At 37.8% G+C, this 19,095-nt stretch overlaps 1 protein-coding gene and 1 long non-coding RNA gene across 2 annotated transcripts in view; both read right to left on the reverse strand.

The window, feature by feature from the left end:
- LOC105543034 overlaps window positions 1-19,095 on the reverse strand; it is a 45,657-nt gene that overhangs the window by 2,783 nt on the left and 23,779 nt on the right. The window lies entirely within an intron of this gene.
- ZNF345 (zinc finger protein 345) lies at window positions 12,633-14,376 on the reverse strand. The gene has a single exon (XM_011984765.1). It carries the CDS (start codon window positions 14,320-14,322, stop codon window positions 12,856-12,858), a length of 1,467 nt encoding a protein of 488 aa, XP_011840155.1. The 5' UTR covers window positions 14,323-14,376; the 3' UTR covers window positions 12,633-12,855.

Here is a 19,095-nt window from a genome sequence, read left to right on the forward strand (position 1 = left end):
GTATGCACCCAACATTGCAACACCCAGATCCATAATACAAATACTACTAGACCTAAGAAAAGAGATAGACAGCAATACAACAATAGCAGGGGACTTCAGCACTCCATTGACAGCACTAGACAGATCACTGGGACAGAAATCAACAAAGAAACTCTGGACTTAAATTGGACTCTAGACCAAACGAACCTAACAGACATCTGAAGAACATTCTACCCAACAATCACAGAATATATACTCTTCTCTTCTGTGCATGGAACATTCTCAAAAATAAGTCATATGCTGGACCACAAAGCAAGTATCAATAAATTAAAAAAAAACAAAATCATATCTAATATCTTCTCTGACCACAGTGGAATAAAAGTAGATATCAATACCAAGAGGAACTCTCAAAACTATACAGTTACATGGAATTTAAACAGCTTCCTCCTGAATGATTGTTGGGTCAATGATGAAACTAGGGTGGAAACTTAAAATTTTTTGAAATAAATGAAAATAGAGACACAACACACGAAAACATCTGAGATATAGCAAAAGCAGTGCTAAGAGAGGATTTTATAGCATTAAATGCCTATACCAAAAAGATAGGAAAATCTCAAATGAATAGCCTAACGTCACATTTCAAGGAACTAGAAAAAAACAAAACAAACCCAACTCAAAGCTAGCAGAAGACAAGCAATAACAAATATCAGAGCAGGCGAAAATGAGACTGAGAACAAAAGAATGCAAAAGATCAATAAAAGAAAAAGTTGCTTCTTTGCAGAGGTAAAACTGACACCACTAGCTAGATTAACCAAGAAAAAAAGAAGGTTCAAATAAATACAATCAGAAATAATAAGGTGACATTAAAACTGATAACACAGACATATAAAAAATCAGCAGACTATATGCACATATTAGAAAACCTAGAGGAAGTGGATAAATTCCTGGAAACACATAACCTTCCAAGATTGAACCAGGGAGAACTAGGAATCCTCAACAGACTACTAATGAGTATTGAAATTGAATCAGTAATAGAAGAAATTTTGCAACAACAAAAAGCCCAGGACCAGACAGATTCACAGCTGAATTCTACTAGACAGGCAAGGAAGAACTTGTACTAGCACTATTGAAACTATTCCAAAAATTATAGGAAGGAATCCTCCCTAACTCATTTTGCAAAGCCAGTGTCATCCTGGTACTGAAGCCAGGCAAGGGTAAAACACACAAAATAACTACAAGCCAATATCTCTGATGAACATAGACATCAAAACCTTCAGCAAAATACTAGCAAACCAAATCAAACAGTATGTAAAAAAGATAGTAACAGCACAGTCGAGTGGATTTTATTCCAGGGGTGTAAGGATGGCTCAACATATGCAACTCAATACATGATTCATCACATAAACAGAATTAAGAAACAAGCCAGGCATAGTGGCTCACGCCTGTAATCCCAGCACTTCATGAGGCCAAGGTGCGCAGATCACCTGAGGTCAGGAGTTTGAGACCAGCCTGGCTGACATGGTGAAACCCCGTCTGTACTAAAAATAGAAAAACTGGCTGGGCGTGGTGGCGGGCGCCTGTAGTCCCAGCTACTTGGGAGGCTGAGGTAGGAGAATTGCTTGAACCTGAGAAGCGGAGGTTGCAGTGAGCTGAGATAGTGCCATTGCACTCCAGCCTGGGCAACAGAGCAAATAGCTTGAATGTGGGAGGTGGAGGTTGCAGTGAGCCAAGATTATGTCCTTGCCCTCCAGCCAGGGGGCAATAGAGCGAGACTCCATTTCAAAGAAAACAACAACGACAAAAAAACTTCCTATTGAGTACAATGTACGTTATTTAGGTAATGGGTACATTAAAAGCCAACACTTTCCCCACTACACTATATATGTATGTAACACAGCTGCCCTTGTAACTTCCTAAACCTATAAAAATTTTTTAAAATTAAGAATTAATAAAAGGCAAATTAAGAATGCTTTTTTAAAAGGTTGGGGCATTATGCCAATAAGGTACTGTGGATTTCAGAGTGCAGAGTAGAAAGATCACAAGAATTTAGTGTGGTAGGCCGGGCGCGGTGGCTTAAGCCTGTAATCTCAGCACTCTGGGAGGCCGAGACGGGCGGATCACGAGGTCAGGAGATCAAGACCATCCTGGCTAATACGGTGAAACCCCGTCTCTACTAAAAAAATACAAAAAACTAGCCGGGCGAGGTGGCGGGCGCCTGTAGTCCCAGCTACTCGGGAGGCTGAGGCAGGAGAATGGCGTAAACCCGGGAGGCGGAGCTTGCAGTGAGCTGAGATCCGGCCACTGCACTCCAATCCGGGCGACAGAGCGAGACTCCATCTCAAAAAAAAAAAAAAAAAAAAATTTAGTGTGGTAGATGGGAACAGAAAATGGGTGTATAAATCTTATTGAAGTTAGAGCCCTGGGTTGAGGAATGACGTGGGAGTACTGGATATTGTAGAGACAGATATCATCAGGGCAAAGAGATTAAAGATTTTTGCCTTGACGGTTTCACACTATATTGTGATAGTAACACTGTATGTGTTGGGAGATAGAGCAGGAAACATCTTCTCTGGAATATGTATGCTATTAAATGTTTTATCAAATTTGATCAAACAAGACAGAAGAACAATTTACAATTTCATTTCTATTTCTATGTTATGAGAGAAACTGATCATTTGTTCAAATGTTTAACAGGCATGTTCATGTTACTATAAACTCTTCTGTTTCTCCATCACATTGTTGGTCATTTTTACTGATTACAAACTTCTTTATATACTTAAGAAATAAATATATTTCTTTATATAGTAAGGTTAGTGTTTGTCATGTGTTGTTGTTTCAGTAACTTTTCCTAATCTTTTGGCCTCTTTGGTATTTTTTAATAAGCAGAAATCTTTTTCACATGTAAAATTTACAGTTTTTCCTATACACCACATAACCTTATTATTTTTCTCTTTATATTAATATTTCTGCAGATTCGGAGTCATCCGAGAATTTAAATTGTACCTCAGACAAAATCATGAGAATTACTTTGGGGTCATTGTTACTGGCTCTAGAGTTCAGGAGAACCAACAAGTAGAGTTGTGCAATTAGATGCAGTAAAATGTTGAAGAGGACCAAAATGATTCTGAGTCTCGAATCTGAGTTTTAGCCTAGCATGTCAGGAAACAGTGGTCTGGGCTCTACATGTGTTCTTTTGTAAAACATGGATCTAATATCATAGATGTAAATGACTCCATGTAATAACATTACTCAAATCATGATAAATCTGGCTCTGTGGATACACAGGAATGACTTTAGAAATAATTTGGTTTTTTTGTTTTGTTTTTTTTTTGAGATGGAGTCTTGCTCTATTGCCCAGGCTGGAGTGCACTGGCACAATCTTGGCTCACTGCAACCTCTGCCTCCCGGGTTCACGCCATTCTCTTGCCTCAGCCTCCCGAGTAGCTGGGACTACAGGTGCCCACCACCATGCCTGGCTAATTTTTTTGTATTTTTAGTAGAGATAGGGTTTCACCATGTTAGCCAGGATGGTCTCAATCTGACCTCATGATCCGCCTGCCTCGGCCTCCTCCCAAAGTGCTGGGATTATGGGTGTGAGCCACTGCGCCCGGCCATTTAGAAGTAATTTGAGTACTCAACTTCATTCTCTGTCTATTATAAAATATACGATTTATTTTAGAACAGTTTTAGATTTACAGAATAATTATAAAAGTAATACAGAGAATTCCCATATACCCTACACCTAGTTTCCCCTACTACTGAAAACATCTTATCTTATATGGTACATTTGTTACAATTAATGAGCAAGTATTGGGACATTATTATCAGCTAAAGCTTACACTTTATTCCCAATGTTCTTAGGTTTTTAAGCTTTTCTTCCTTTTTCTGTTCTAGCATTCTAAGCAGGAGAACACATTGCATTTAGTCATCATTTCTACTTAGGCTACTCTTGGCTATGACAGTTTCTTCCTTTTTTTTTTTTTGTTGTTGTTGTTTTTGTTTTTGTTTTGAGATGGAGTTTTCTTTTGTTGCTTAGGCTGGAGTACAATGGCGTGGTCTCAGCTCACTGCAATCTCTGCCTCCCAGGTTCAAGCGAATCTCCTGCCTCAGCCTCCCAAGTAGCTGGGATTACAGGCACCAACCACCACGCCCAGCTAATTTTTGTATTTTTAGTAGAGACGGGGTTTCACCATGTTGGCCAGGCTGGTCTTCAACTCCTGACCTCAGGTGATCCACCCTCCTCGGCCCTCCAAAGTGCTGGGATTACAGGCACAAGCCAGAGTGCCTGGCTCTCTTCCTCATTTTAAATGATCTTAACTATTTTGAGGAGGCCTGTATAGCATAGAATGTTCCTCCACTAAGATTTGACTGATGTTTTTCTCATGATTAGACTGAGGTTGTTTGCAGGAGGAAGATCACAGAGGTTAAGTGCCATTTTCCTCATAGATATCAAGGATTCATACTATCAGCATGATGACTTTTTGTTGGTCTTGATCACCTGAGTGAGGGAGTGTTTGTCAAGTTTCTCCAGTGTAAAGTTACTCTTTTCTCCCTTTTCCCATACAGTAGTCTTTGGAAGTCACTATGCACAGCACGTACTTAAGGAGCAGGGGGTTATGCTCCACTTCCCTGAGGGCAGAATATCTGCATAAATTATTTGGAATTCTGTCCTGGACATTTATCTCCTCCATTTATTTAGTTATTTATCTGATAATATAGTCATATCAGTATGAACGCATGGATATTTATTTTATACTTTGGGGTATAATCCAATACCACTTTATTTGTTGCTCAGATTTTCCAGAAACTGAGCATAGAAGTGATAACATCTAAATCACTGTGGCTATGCTGTTGTGAACGCCCTGAAGGCTACACAAACAGACAAATCAGGAGGTTATTATAAATATCTAAGTAACATATAGCCATGGTTAGGATCAGGATGTTATCAGGAAAAGTGATGAGAGGTGGGTAGAAGTGCAATATCACCGGGGAGAAAGAATTTACTTTTCAATACATAATGCTGGATTAACTTGGATATCTGCAGGAGTACTGATAATTAAACTTGACCCACTAAATATCATACTGTACACCAAACTTGTCTCAGACTTCATTCTATGTGTCTCTTCCTGTGGCTTGTTGAAATATGTATCCTTTCACTATAATAAAGTTGTAATCATAGGCCAGGCACAGTGGCTCACGCCTGTAATCCCAGGCAAGATGTGAGTGGTGAAATAAAACCTCTAGGGGAAGAAAGAATGCCTTCATGAGTTTGTAGGCATGAAACACACACACACAAACATTTAAGACTCAAAGTTCTAACCATATATAGAAAAAGGCTGATAAACAGGAGTTAATTAAAATTAAAAACTCCAATTCATCAACCCGTACCTTTAAGAGAGTGGAAATGCATACCACAGAGCAAAAGGTATTTGCAACATACATATCAACTCAGATCCAGATCCAAAATACACAAAGAACTCACACAAAGCAATAAGGAAAAGACACGATATGCATTTAAAACGGCCAAAGTCTAACCAACCCTGCATACAAGATACCAAAAAAGCTAGTAAGCAAGCATATGAAAAGGTATTCAACATTATTAGTCATTAGGAAGTGAAAATACAACTTTCTACATACTTATATAACAGTTATATATCTCTATATATAACTATAACAACTAACATATTAGTATAGTCCTATTAGAATGACTATACAATACTAAGTGTGAAGAGTATATAGAGCAAATGAAACCCTTACAGATTCTTTGTGGGAGTGTAAATTTGTACAATTACTTTGGAAAACTGACATTTACTAAATATAGGCCTATCTCTGACTCAGCAATTCCATTCTGAAGTATATTGCCAATAGAAAAGAGTAAATATGTCTACATAAAGACACGTATAAGAAGGTTCCCAGAGCTATAGAAACAATACAGATACCCATCAACCAAAGAATGAGTAAGTCAAAGTATATTCCTGCATAGTGATAAATTAACTTCACCCAAAGAGAGGCGTTGCCTTTGCTGTGAGTACTGGGAGGTAATCTCTAGGCCTCTGGAATGTCCTGCTCAATAGCAGTGTCTTGGTTTGGCTGGGTTCTTTGTTGGCCACCCAACAGTATAACATGTGATTTATGATGAGTGCTTTGAGACATGCTATTTCAGTTTTGACTTCTGGAGATGGCAGACAAACAGTACTAGACAAACCAGCAAGAAGGGCAGAAAGACAAAGGTCCGCTATGTGGGCAGGGCAGGGTTATCAAACCCCAAGAAAAACACTGGAAACCAAAGACTAGGGTGAGCTTCCCTGGATTGCAACACTCTATTTTATTATTCCACATTGTAGATGGAAGGAGGTATCACCATCCAGGACTCCATAGACAGGATGACCAGAAGATTCATCTTTGGACCCCTCTTAGACTTCATTCTATGTGTCTCTTCCTCTGGCTAGGTGTAATTTGTACCCATTCACTATAATAAAGCTGTAATCATAGGCCAGGCGCGGTGGCTCACGCCTGTAATCCCAGCACTTTGGGAGGCCAAGGCGGGCAGATCACTTGAGGTCAGGAGTTTGAGACCAGCCTGGCCAACATGGTGAAACCTCGTCTCTACTAAAAGTACAAAAATTAGCTGGGTGTGGTGGCAGGCACCTGTAATCCCAGCTACTCAGGAGGCTGAGGCTGGAGAATCGCTTGAACCCAGGAGGGGGAGGTTGCAGTGAGCCAAGATCGTGCCACTGCACTCCAGCCGGGGTGACAACAGCGAGACTCCGTCTCAAAAAAAAATAAAAAAATAAAAATAAATTAATAAAGTTGTAATCATAAGTATACTATTCTCTTGCGTTCTGTGATTATACTGAATTATCAAGGGTAGTCATGACAACTCCCAAATTTGTAGTCAGCTGGTCTGAAGTATGGGTAGCCCTTGGAACCTCTGAACTTGTGGCTGGTGTCTAAAATGAGCACAGTCTTGTGGAAACTTTTCCCTCAGACTGCAGTTTCCCTAACTCAATGTAATTCCCATAAAACACTAATAAATAAAAATGAATAATCTATTATGTCTGAGAGAGCCATCCTTATTGTTGCATGAAATAATGTTGAGCAAAAGAAACCAGACACAAAAAGGGTTCAGCGTACTATTCCATTTACATGAATTGGAAAAACATGTAAGCTTATCTGTAGTTACGGAAATTAGGAGAGAGGTTATTTCTGGGCAGTGGAGTATTAACAGCAAAGCAGCACAAAGAAGCCTTCTTAGGCTGCAAATGTATGTCAGTCTGGGCAGTGCTTACATACGTGTACAATATTACTTCATCAAGTAGAACACTTAGGATTTATGCTATTTCCATCAGTATTTTATATACCTAAATAAAAATGAATTCAAGTAGAAGTGTAGAGAAGGCTACTGAATGTAATGAGTGTGGAGTTCAAGGGAAACAAACCCACTGGGGTGAAATCACCAAGGAACAAATAAGTATAAATAGTAAATGTGTCAAAGGCTGAGTCTTAGAAAACTTCAATCTTCAGGGAACAGAGAGATGAAGAGAAACAATGCATTAAATGACCATGACGAGTAGCTACATAGGAAAAAGCAACAGAATTTGAGAATTTTAGTTACTTTTCTGCTCTTTAAAAGAAAAATATATTTTAAAAGGTGATTTCATAGGAATTGAGTAAGCCTGCCTATAGATGTATGACGTGCTCCAATTAAAATACAAAAACCAATTGGGTTAAAAATAAAACACTAACTATATGGTATTTATAAGGATATATACCTAGAACAAGCTGACACACAACAGACCTAGTGTGGCTCTACTGGCCAAAGCAGAATTTTCAATATTAGAGAAATTTGAATTCAACATCATAGTGAAAAATACAGCAATCAAACATAAAAAAAAACCTCTATATTAACCGAAGACCTTAAAATAATATAGATGGGCATTTTTCAGAACTAAACAAATAAAATACCAGAGGATATATAAATAATGTAATCACCAAGCTTAATATAATTAAATAGAACTTTGTGTTTTATAGAGAATATATATCATTTCACATCATATATCTATAAAACATATTAAAAACCTAACCTGTATTTGGCCACAAATAATAAATTAATGTTTTAACTTTTTAATTAAGTTTCACAGATCACGCACACTATAATTTCATATGCTAAATCTTTTTCACAAGTTTTTGAAAATTTAGAAACACACACAAACATACAGACACCTACATAACTAGTGAATCAAAAAGAAATCAAGATTAAAATAAGAATTATCTAGAAGTTAATTTTTTAAAAAACTATGGGGCCGGGTGCAGTGGCTGACACCTGTAATCCCAGCACTTTGGGAGGCTGAGGTGGGCAGATCACAAGGTCAAGAGATCGAGACCATCCTGGCCAACATGGTGAAACCCCATCTCTACTAAAAAATACAAAAATTAACCGGGCATGGTGACGCACACCTGTAGTCCCAGCTACTCAGGAGGCCGAGGCAGGAAAGTTGCTTGAACCTGGGAGGTGGAGGCTGCAGTGAGCTGAGATCGCGCCACTGCACTCCAGCCTGGCGACAGAGTGAGACTCCATCTCAGAAAAGAAGAAGAAGAAGAAAAACTATGGGCCCCAGATATAGCAATATTCAAAGGAAATCTTGTAGCCTTAAATGCTTTCAATTTAAAAGGGACTGAAAATATATTAACTAAGCATATGTACTCAACAGAAATACACACAGAAAAAAAGAAAATAGTGAAATATATTTTTGAAATAGAAAAAGCAAACAAAAATAGTCAAAAGCATGAAGAAAACCCAGATAAGATTTTTAAAAAAAAAACAAGTAAAATGAATGGGACTCCTTCAAATCCATTTAGAAGAATAAAGTGGTTTAAAAATAAAACTATGAGTAGAAATACAAATATATAGAGAGACTGAAAACTGAAAGCCAATTATGTTTGCCAATATCAACAAATTTGAAAATCTAAAGAAATCATTAAAATCATTGATGAAGTAGTTTATCAGTTCTAAAATGCACTTTTTACCCAACATTTTAGTCTCTGAAAGTGGGATTCAATATATATCTACAACAGATTAATCTGCAGGATTTTAAAAATTAGTTGTATATTTAAAGTGATGCATTTTATATGTGGCATCTTAAGAGTTCATAAGTTAGTCTGTTTTTAATCATTTCTTTTCCATATCTTTTAAAAATTAAAAAACTTAATTATCTCAAATTTAAAAATTATAAAATATACTAATGCTGATATATTTTCATCTTTTGTTCTTTCCGATGCAAAATGTGATTGAATGCCAAAATATTCACTCAGGGGACCTGACTGGGGGGTAAGGGAGTATAAAAGAGACTTTGGCCACAGGGTTTTTTTCTCCAGCCTTCCTATAGTTTTTGCTTTATATCTCTTATATAATACCCATTTCTATGCCACTTTGAGTCAATTCTCGTGATTAAAATCCTTTCACTAAAATGTTCATTTTAATTTTCAAAATAATTATTAAAAGGTAACGTGTAATAGCAGTAAACAAAAGCTGAGTATCCCTTATCTAAAATGCTTGGGACCCAGAAGTGTTTGGATTTTGGAATATTAGCATTACACTTACCAGGTAAGCATACTTAATCCAAAAGTCTGAAATTATCTTTGAGCATCATGTTGAGCTCAAAAAGTTTTGGAATTTGGAGCATTTCAGATTTTGAATTTTCAAATTAAGGATGCTCAACCTGTAATCTGTAAAGTCTGTAGAGCAATGTCATTTTTGCATTCATGTTCATATACCTTTATTTATAAGAGCTGCTACTATTTTGTTTTCAAAACAGCAGGTTGTGATTATTGATCTAGATTGTTTTATTCTAAAATTAGTTTTCCCTCCCATTTTCCTTAGGGTTTTTGTTGTAGTTATTCTTTCTCCAGCTTCTTGGGTTATATGCTTGGTTTCTTTATTTACAATTTCTTTAATATTCTAACAAATGAATGGATTTAGAGCTATACAATTTCCTCTCTATATTACAGGTCCTCATAAGTTTTGCTATGTAATCTATTCAGTGCCATTTATTTAAAAAATAATTTATTTGATTTTAATTAATTTATTCATTTATTTTTAGAGACAGGGTCTTACTCTGTTGTCCAGGCTAGAGTGCAGTGGCACAATAATAGCACACTGAGGCCTTGAATTCCTACGCTCAACTGGTCCTCCCACCTCAGCCTCCAGTAGCTGGAGGCCACCATACCTGGCTCATTCTTTTTAAAACTTTTATTGTAGAGACGGGGGCTTGCTATGTCACCCAGGCTGGTCTCAAACACCAGGCTTCCAGCAATCCTCCTGCCTCAGCCTCGCAAAGTGCTGGGATTGCAGGCATGAGTTACTGTGCCTGCCTGCATTTTATTTTTAAGCAAAGAATCATGCAGATGAGTACTGAATTAGTATTTGGATTTCAATGAAGAATATTGCCATAGTTTTTTTACTTCTACCCTGGTACAAATTTTATAGTGTATTTGTCTTCTCACATTTTGTAATCTTATTATATTTTCTGTAGGACAAATGAATTTTTTTGTTTCTATTTTTTCTGAGACAGAGCCTTGCTCTGTCACCCAGGTTGGAGTTCAGTGGTGCGATCTTGTTTCACTGCAACCTCCACCTCCCAGGATCAAGCAATCCTTATGCCTCAGCCTCCCGAGTACCTGGAACTACAGGCACACGCCACCATGCCTGGCTAATTTTTTTTGTTTGTTTGTTTGTTTTTTTGAGACGGAGTCTTGCTCTGTCGCCCAGGCTGGAGTGCAGTGGCCGGATCTCTCAGCTCACTGCAAGCTCCGCCTCCTAGGTTTAGGCCATTCTCCTGCCTCAGCCTCCTGAGTAGCTGGGACTACAGGTGCCCACCACCTCGCCCAGCTAGTTTTTTGTATGTTTTAGTAGAGACGGGGTTTCATCGTGTTAGCCAGGATGGTCTCGATCTCCTGACCTCGTGATCCTCCCGTCTCGGCCTCCCAAAGTGCTGGGATTACAGGCTTGAGCCACCACGCCCGGCCAATTTTTGTATTTTTAATAGAGATGGGGTTTCACCACATTGGCTAGGCTCCTGGCCTCAAGTGATTCACCCACCTTGGGCTCCCAAAGTGCTGAAATTACAGGCGTGAGCCACTGTGCCTGGCAGCAAATATTCTTATTCAACAAGGAATGAATGTCAGTCAAACTTTGCCTACATTCATTTAAATGAATGTCTTTCTCCATTACAGGGTCTCTGTTGTTGAGTAAGGTATGGATCATGGCTAAAAGTTTTTCTGTAAATAATAAAAATGAAGCTTGAGAAGATAATGGTGATGGGTAACATTCACTAAGCATTTCTTATGTGATAGGCACAATTATAGAATCCACACAACAATGCTCTTAGGTATTCTGATTCTACCCACATAGGTATGTTACAGATGCATATAAAAGGATCTAGAAGAATAAGTAAATTGGTTAACAATGCAAAGGAACTGAGGCCAGGAATGCTGCTCAAAGGCAAGGCCAGCTTTATCTGTAATGTAAAAATCTTTTATATGCAAAAGCAATTGACACATTATCTCTGAAATGAACAATAAATAAATAATGCAGACACACTGAAAAGGGGCCATCAAGGTAAGTGTTTGTAATGGCAAAATTTTTAATACTTGACAAAATTGGGGTTTGATAAAGACAGGTGAATACTATAAAGCCAATAAAATGGTAACAACATATTTACAGACAAAAAATACTAAGGGCTGGTTATAGTATAGCATAATCACACCTTGTTTCCAAAACAATGAGAGAGATAGTATTAAAGGATTTGCTCCAAAAGTTTGACAGTGATTATCTGTGATTGGTAAGATTACAGGTAACCATATCTTTTTCTTCTTATCTACATTATGATGAGGGAAAGCTGTTTTGCAGAATGGAGAGTACAATTTTATAAAAGGAAAGTAAACAATCTTCTAAAACAAAAGGTACAGGTATTAAAGGATACTTAGAAGTAACAGTTATTCACCATAAACAGGATGAAACATAGATACATATACGCAAATTTAAAAAACAAACACTGGGCCAGGCACGGTGGCTCATGCCTGTAATTCCAGCCTCTGGGACACCGAGGCCGATGGATCATGAGGTCAAGAGATCGAGACAATCCTGGCCAACATGGTGAAACCCCGTTTCTAATGCAAATACAAAAACTTAGCCAGGCGTGGTGGCGGGCACCTGTAGCCCCAGCTACTCGGGAGGCTGAGGAAGGAGAATCACTTGAACCCAGGAGGTGGAGGTTGCAGTGAACCAAGATTGTACTCCAGCCTGGCAAGAGTGAGACTCTGTCTCAAAAAAAAAAAAAAAGAAAAAAAAAAACACTGACCTGATATCCAAACTTTATGTGAATACAAATGTAACTTACCATCAAATAGTCGATAAAAAACAATATGAAATGGACAAAGTTATTGAATAAATGGTGTTAGGACGATAATCAAGAAAGAAGAAAAGGATAAATTTAGACTTGCAATAAATAACTTTTAGATGAATCAGTAATTCTGTATAATACAAAAAAAAAGATCATTGAAAAAATATAGTAGGGTTAACCCAGAAATGAGTTTTCCAATGTTTAAAATAGAGGCAAAATACAATAAATGATTTTTTTTTCATTTTTAATATTCACAAGTAAGAATTTTCCAAAGTAATGAAGGAATGAATATAGATAAGGATCTTTAAATATTTATTTTATTTGGGGTGATTTTTTTCCTGTATAAATTTTCTTAGACTGACTAACCTGTGAAGCATAAGTAAGGCATTTGTACCTTAGTTCTATTTGTAGAGATTTTCACCACTATGAATTTTCTTATGTCATATGTTTAGAGTCCTTCCTTCAGCACATAATTTCAATTCATAGTCTCCAATTCACAGAGTTTCTTACCATTATGACTTTTCTTATGTTGCTGAAACTCTGAACCCCTCCCATAAGCCTTCCCACAGTTCTTACATTCATAAGGTTTCTCACCTGTATGAATTCTCTGATGCTGAGTAAGGCTTGAGCCACTACAAAAAGCTTTCCCACACTCCCCACATTCATAGGGTTTCTCACCAGTGTGTATTCTCTGGTGCCGATTAAGAGCTGAACCACTACTAAAGGACTTTCTACATTCTTTACATTCATAGGGTCTTTCACCAGTATGGATTAACTGGTGTTGGATAAGTTTTGAGCCACTACCAAAGGCCTTCCCACATTCCTTACATTCATAGGGTTTCTCACCAGTATGAATTCTGTAATGTTGAGTAAGGTCTGAACCACTACTAAAGGTCTTCCCACATTCCTTACATTCATAAGGTTTCTCACCAGTATGCATTCTTTGATGCTGAATAAGTTTTGAACCACTTCTAAAGGCTTTCTCACACTCTTTACACTCATAGGGTTTCTCACCAGTGTGAATTCTCTGATGTTGAGTGAGATCTGAGCCACTATTAAAAGCCTTCCCACATTCCTTACATACATAAGGTTTCTCGCCGGTATGAATTCTCTGATGTCGTGTAAGGGCTGATCCAAAACTAAAGGCCTTCCCACATTCATTACATATGTATGGTTTCTCACCGGTATGAATTCTCTGATGCCGAGTAAGGGCTGAACCACTGCTAAAGGCCATTCCACATGCTTTGCACTCATAAGGTTTCTCACCAGTATGAATCCGCCGATGTTGAGTAAGGTTTGAACCACTGCCAAAGGCTTTACCACAATCTATACATTCGTAAGGTTTCTCACCTGTGTGAATTCTGTGATGCCGAGTAAGGGCTGATTCAAAACTAAAGGACTTCCCACATTCCTTACACTCATAAGGCTTTTCACCACTGTGAATGATCTGATGTCGAATAAGGCCTGACCCAAAACTAAAGGCTTTCCCACATTCCTTACATTCATAGGGTTTCTCACCAGTATGAATTCTCTGATGGTGAGTAAGGTTTGAGCCACTACCAAAGGCCTTCCCACATTCTTTACATTCAAAAGGCTTCTCACCAGTGTGAATTCTTTGATGGTAAGCAAGGTTTGCACCACTACCAAAGGCCTTGCCACATTCTTTGCATTCATAAGGTTTCTCACCAGTATGAATTCGCTGATGTCGAATAAGGACCGATACAAAACTAAAATCCTTCCCACATTCCTTACATTCAAGGAGTTTCTCATCAGTATGAATTCTCTGATGCTGGATACTGAAAGTGGGCATGTCTTCAGGAGTAAATATCATTTCACTGAAATGTCCTTCCTGAGATCCCTGTTTTCTCTCAAACTGGCTTTTACATTCCCAATCACCTCTGAAACTTGAACACTCAATGCTGTGTTTTGTAAGGTTTTCCATTATCTCCCATCAGGATGATTCTATTCCATAAATATCCTTTTTCAGAAATAATTTCTTGGTCTCAACTTTGATTCACAGTCTGAAAGAAAATATAAAAGCAAACATTCACTTTTTTGTGTTCTGGGAGAGATTAAACGTTTATAATAGATACAAAAGACAACTACAGTTTAATTTTCATAAAAAAATGAGTTGCTTATACAGTTCTCACATATGACTGGGGCAATTTGACAAACAGATTAGGGAAGCAGAGAAAATGAGTAAAAGTCAGACTAGAAAGTGAAGGAAGTATTCAGGAAACAGATTATTTTTAAACAGTAGTTTAAAGTTCCCTACAGACTTTGAAAGCTTGGTAATTATACAGATGTCTTGGCCCTGTCTTAATTTCCTAAGAGATGAATCTAGTGTTATAAACATTTACAAATGAGAGTAATTCTCATATTCGTTTATCAGGGTTGTTTGGAGTACCACATTTTTCCTGGGGTGGAAAATCTGGGATGATTCAGTAATAAACATAATTTGCAGATAAACTAATGGAGACAGAAAAGAAAGATAATTCACAAACAGCAGTTTCTGAGTGAAAGACTAAGTGCTAAATGAGTATGGAATGAGCTATGGAGAGGGAAGATTCATCTGTGGTTAGAATGTGGTTTGTTATGGTTAAGTTTGCCTCCAAATTCTATGATGATAACATTGAGAGAAGAAGGAGCTCAGTAAGGGCTACAGCTGAGGAACAGAATCTAGTTTTAACACGAGAGGAAAGGGAAGACAAGACAGGAGGCAATGTGATACTACTAGAAGATTGCAAGAAAGATGAAGCTATATAAAGATGAAGATACATAAATATCCTGAACCTCATCTTTGATGATTATGGAATGATTCTGATCATACCTAATCTACTTATATACTTGCATAAAGTAACTGTGCAGTGCTTATTATTTTGGGAGATTTATTTGCCACAAAAGTAGAGACTAGGAAAGGGAATGGATTTAAAGATACCATCTAAGGTCCTGAGTTAATACCTCAAACCCCAAAAAGTGAAAACATTCCAGCATCAATCTCTTTCTACAATTCACATAACAATCCTGTTTAGAGCAGGTCTAAATATGTCTTGAAATTGTTCTTCCAATCTCCAACTGGCTAATCCAAATCAAAATTACCTTTTGCTTGGACACTAAAGCAGCATTTCTTCTAGCTTCCTGCATTTCCAGTTTTGCACCCTTAGCACCCAGAGTGATATTTAGCCTGGAACTGTTCTGCTCAAAATGAACTTGCTTGTAAAAGTTCCTCAGTGATCTGCCTGTCTCTACAACCTAATATCCCTCTCTGCACCCCCCCACCCAACAATAAGCTGTAGCCACAGTGGCCTTCATAGTTCTTCAAATGCACAAAACTGTACCCACCCATCCCCATCATGATTTCACCTGCCTGAAATGGCCCCCTATATCCACTGCCCCTCCTCTTGGCCTTGCAAGTTTCTGGCAATGGTTTAGATCTCTGCTAAACGATATATCTTTAAAATATTTCCTGCATGTTCAGTCTTAATTATGCACACTCTATCATCATTTCTCAGAGCTCTTTTTTCCTCTTTTCTTTGTGTTTTGTTTTGATAATGGGCAATTTACACATCCATTCCCTACAGTTAAATTTTTCATATTTGTTTGAATGCTTGTTTAATCTCTGCTACAATAGAGCCAAGCTTCATGAAGACAAAGATAATATCTGTTAATTTAATCAACTTGAACTCTGGTACATGAAAAAAACTAAATGCATTTATCAAATAGCTAATATAATAAATTATTTTCAAAATGTATTATCCTTACAAATAAACATATAAAAACTAGATTTCTCTAAACGTAGGACATAATTTCTCTGAAAAAGGGCAGTGGATCATGTGCATTTATCCCTGTACCCTTTCCAAAACCTCACTAAAAGGAATGAAAAGGAATTTGTAAAAAGGAACAAACCCACCACATAAAAGGAAATCAAAGAGGAAGCTGCAGCAACAAAACATTTTAAGTTAATTAATTAATTAATTTATTTATTTATTTTGAGATGGAGTTTCGCTCTTGTTTCCCAGGCTGCAGTGCAATGGCGTGATCTCGGCTCACCGCAACCTCTGCCTCCCGGGTTCAAGCGATTTTCCTGCCTCAGCCTCCTGAGTACCTGGGATTACAGGCATGTGCCACCATGCCTGGCTAATTTTGTATTTTTAGTAGAGACAGGGTTTCTCCATGTTGGTCAGGCTGGTCTTGAACTCCTGACCTCAGCCTCCCAAAGTGCTGGGATTACAGGCGTGAGCCACCATGCATGCCTGGCTCCTTTTTTTTTTTTTTTTTTTTTAGACAGAGTTTCACTCATGTCACCCAGGCTGGAGTGCAATGGCGCAATCTCAGCTCACTGCAACCTCTGCCTCCCAGGTTCAAGTGATTCTCCTGCCTCAGCCTCCCAAATAGCTGGGATTACAGGCGCCCACCACCACGCCTGGCTGATTTTTGTATTTTTAGATGTGGGGTTTCACCATATTGGCCAGGCTGGTCTCAACTCTTGACCTCCAGTGATCCACCTGCCTCAGCCTCCCAAAGTGCTGGGATGACAGGTATGAGCCACCATGCCCAGCCCACATTTTAAGTTGAAAGTGTAAGATAAATGATGACCAACCAAAAAAGATAATCTTAACTAGAAGTAAGGAAAGCCCACATATAGTTACACTTTTTTGTGTGTAAAAAAGTGTATGATTTATGCTGCAGAACCCCAGAAAAACTTAAGAAGTGGAGGGAACTAAGTACCCATAAAAGTCTAACAATCAACATACAAAAATTTAGCATACAGCTTCTTAGAGCCCACTCTAAATTACAAATAGATCACCACCTCATGAAGATATGTGTACCCACCCACATGTTCAAAGCAGTATTATTCACAATAGCCAAGACGTGAAAATAACCTATGTGTCCACTGATGAACAGATGAAGAAATTATGATACCTATAAATGAGTATTATTCACCATTGAAAATGAAAGAGATCCTGCCATTTGCCAAAACAGACATGAAACTGGAGGACATTATGCTATGTGAAATAAGGGAGACAGAGGAAGAGAAATACTGCATGATCTCACTTATATGTAGAATGTAAAAAAAAAAAGTACAGAAATAGCATACAAAATGGTAGTTACTAGGGACTGTCAGGGAAAAAATGGGGAGATGCAGGTCAAAGGATACAAAGTTTCAGACACGTAGAATGAGTAAGTCTAGAGATCCAATGTAGAACATGAGGGCTATAGTTAATGACATTGTATTGTATTTGAGATTTTTGATAAAAGAGTAGATTTTTAGGTGCTCTTGCCACACATACATAAAAAGTGTAACTATGTGAGATGATGAACATGTTAATTTGCTTGACTACAGTCACCATTTCATAATATGTATCAAAACCTCATGTTGTATACCTTAAATATATACAAAAACAACGTAAACAAAAAATAGGCAAATATTAGATATTTGAGAAAAGCCTGTAAGATAAAAGACAGTAAACAAAGCAACTAAAGGAATTCAGAAGACAGACTATATAGGGGAACAAAGAAAACCTCAAGTCACAATGTATATTCTCATAGGATGTGAGAAGCTACTCCACATGATACAAGAATAGAATAATATGAAAGAAATATTAAGTGAAAAAAAATACTCAGAGAAAATGAAAACATAAAGTGGGAATAAAAACAAATCATTCAAAAATAAATAATTAAATCTCTTTAAAATCCATACAAAAAAGATACAGAAATGGAAAATATGAGAGGTCAAGCAACAAAGTCCACCATCTACTGAGAAGAAATCATTTTTAGCAGTTTGCTAAGAATCTATAAAGCGTGCTAGAAGAAATGGAGGAACCCAAAAATCACCATTTTAAAATCATCAATAGGATAAAAGATTCAGGCAAGGATCCTCAATGGATTCTAAAATTGGATAATGAATTGCGCTGGGGAAAAGGATATTCACTTGATCTCACAGTATCACTCTACAGATTATTTATTAATTATAAAGGGAAAAACATATACCTGTATAATAGAAAGATTTGGTACTCACCACCTTAATCTTAAGTGGTAAAACTTGATGCCTTAGTCTACTTGTGTTGCTATGAAGGCACAGCTAAGGGAGGGTAACTTATAAAGGAAAGAGGTTTATTTGGCTCACAGTTCTGCAGGCTGTACAAGATGCATGGCACCAATATCTTCTTATGAGGAAGGTTTCAGGCTGCTTCCACTAGTAGAAGGCGAAGAGGAGCTGGGATGTGCAGAGATTATGTGGAGAGAGAGGAAGCAAAAGAGAGGGTCGAGGGAGGTGCTAGGTTCTTTTTAATAACCAGCTCTTGTGGGAACTAATAAGAGCAAGAACTCACTCACCCACTGCCCCCCAGGGAGGGCATTAATCTATTAATCAGGGATCCACCCCCATAACAGAAACACCTGCCATTAGGCCCCACCAACACTGGGGGGAAATTTTCAACATAAGATTCGGAGGGGACAAACATCCAAACTATAGCACTTGGAATCAATAGTAGTGGAGCAACCTGACAATATGTTCCTCCTAACGTAATACAATGAAAGATGTACCATCATACCACCTATGTGGTATGCTTGCCAAATATATTTACCTGAATCTAAGCTTCCTATACATGAGAAAGCCAAGAGACAAATAAAGGTTATGGGACATTCTATAAAATAATTGTCCTGGATTCTTAAAAAAATTCAATGTCATATAAAGCAGGGCCAGGCATGGTGG

The sequence above is a fragment of the Mandrillus leucophaeus genome, unplaced genomic scaffold, assembly GCF_000951045.1.
Source record: "Mandrillus leucophaeus isolate KB7577 unplaced genomic scaffold, Mleu.le_1.0 Scaffold274, whole genome shotgun sequence".
In the NCBI taxonomy this organism is placed as follows: Eukaryota; Metazoa; Chordata; class Mammalia; order Primates; family Cercopithecidae; genus Mandrillus; species Mandrillus leucophaeus.

Excerpts from the sequence above, each read along its gene's own strand:
- ZNF345 (XM_011984765.1), bottom strand. The coding sequence starts at position 14,322 with ATGGAAAACCTTACAAAACACAGCATTGAGTGTTCAAGTTTCAGAGGT.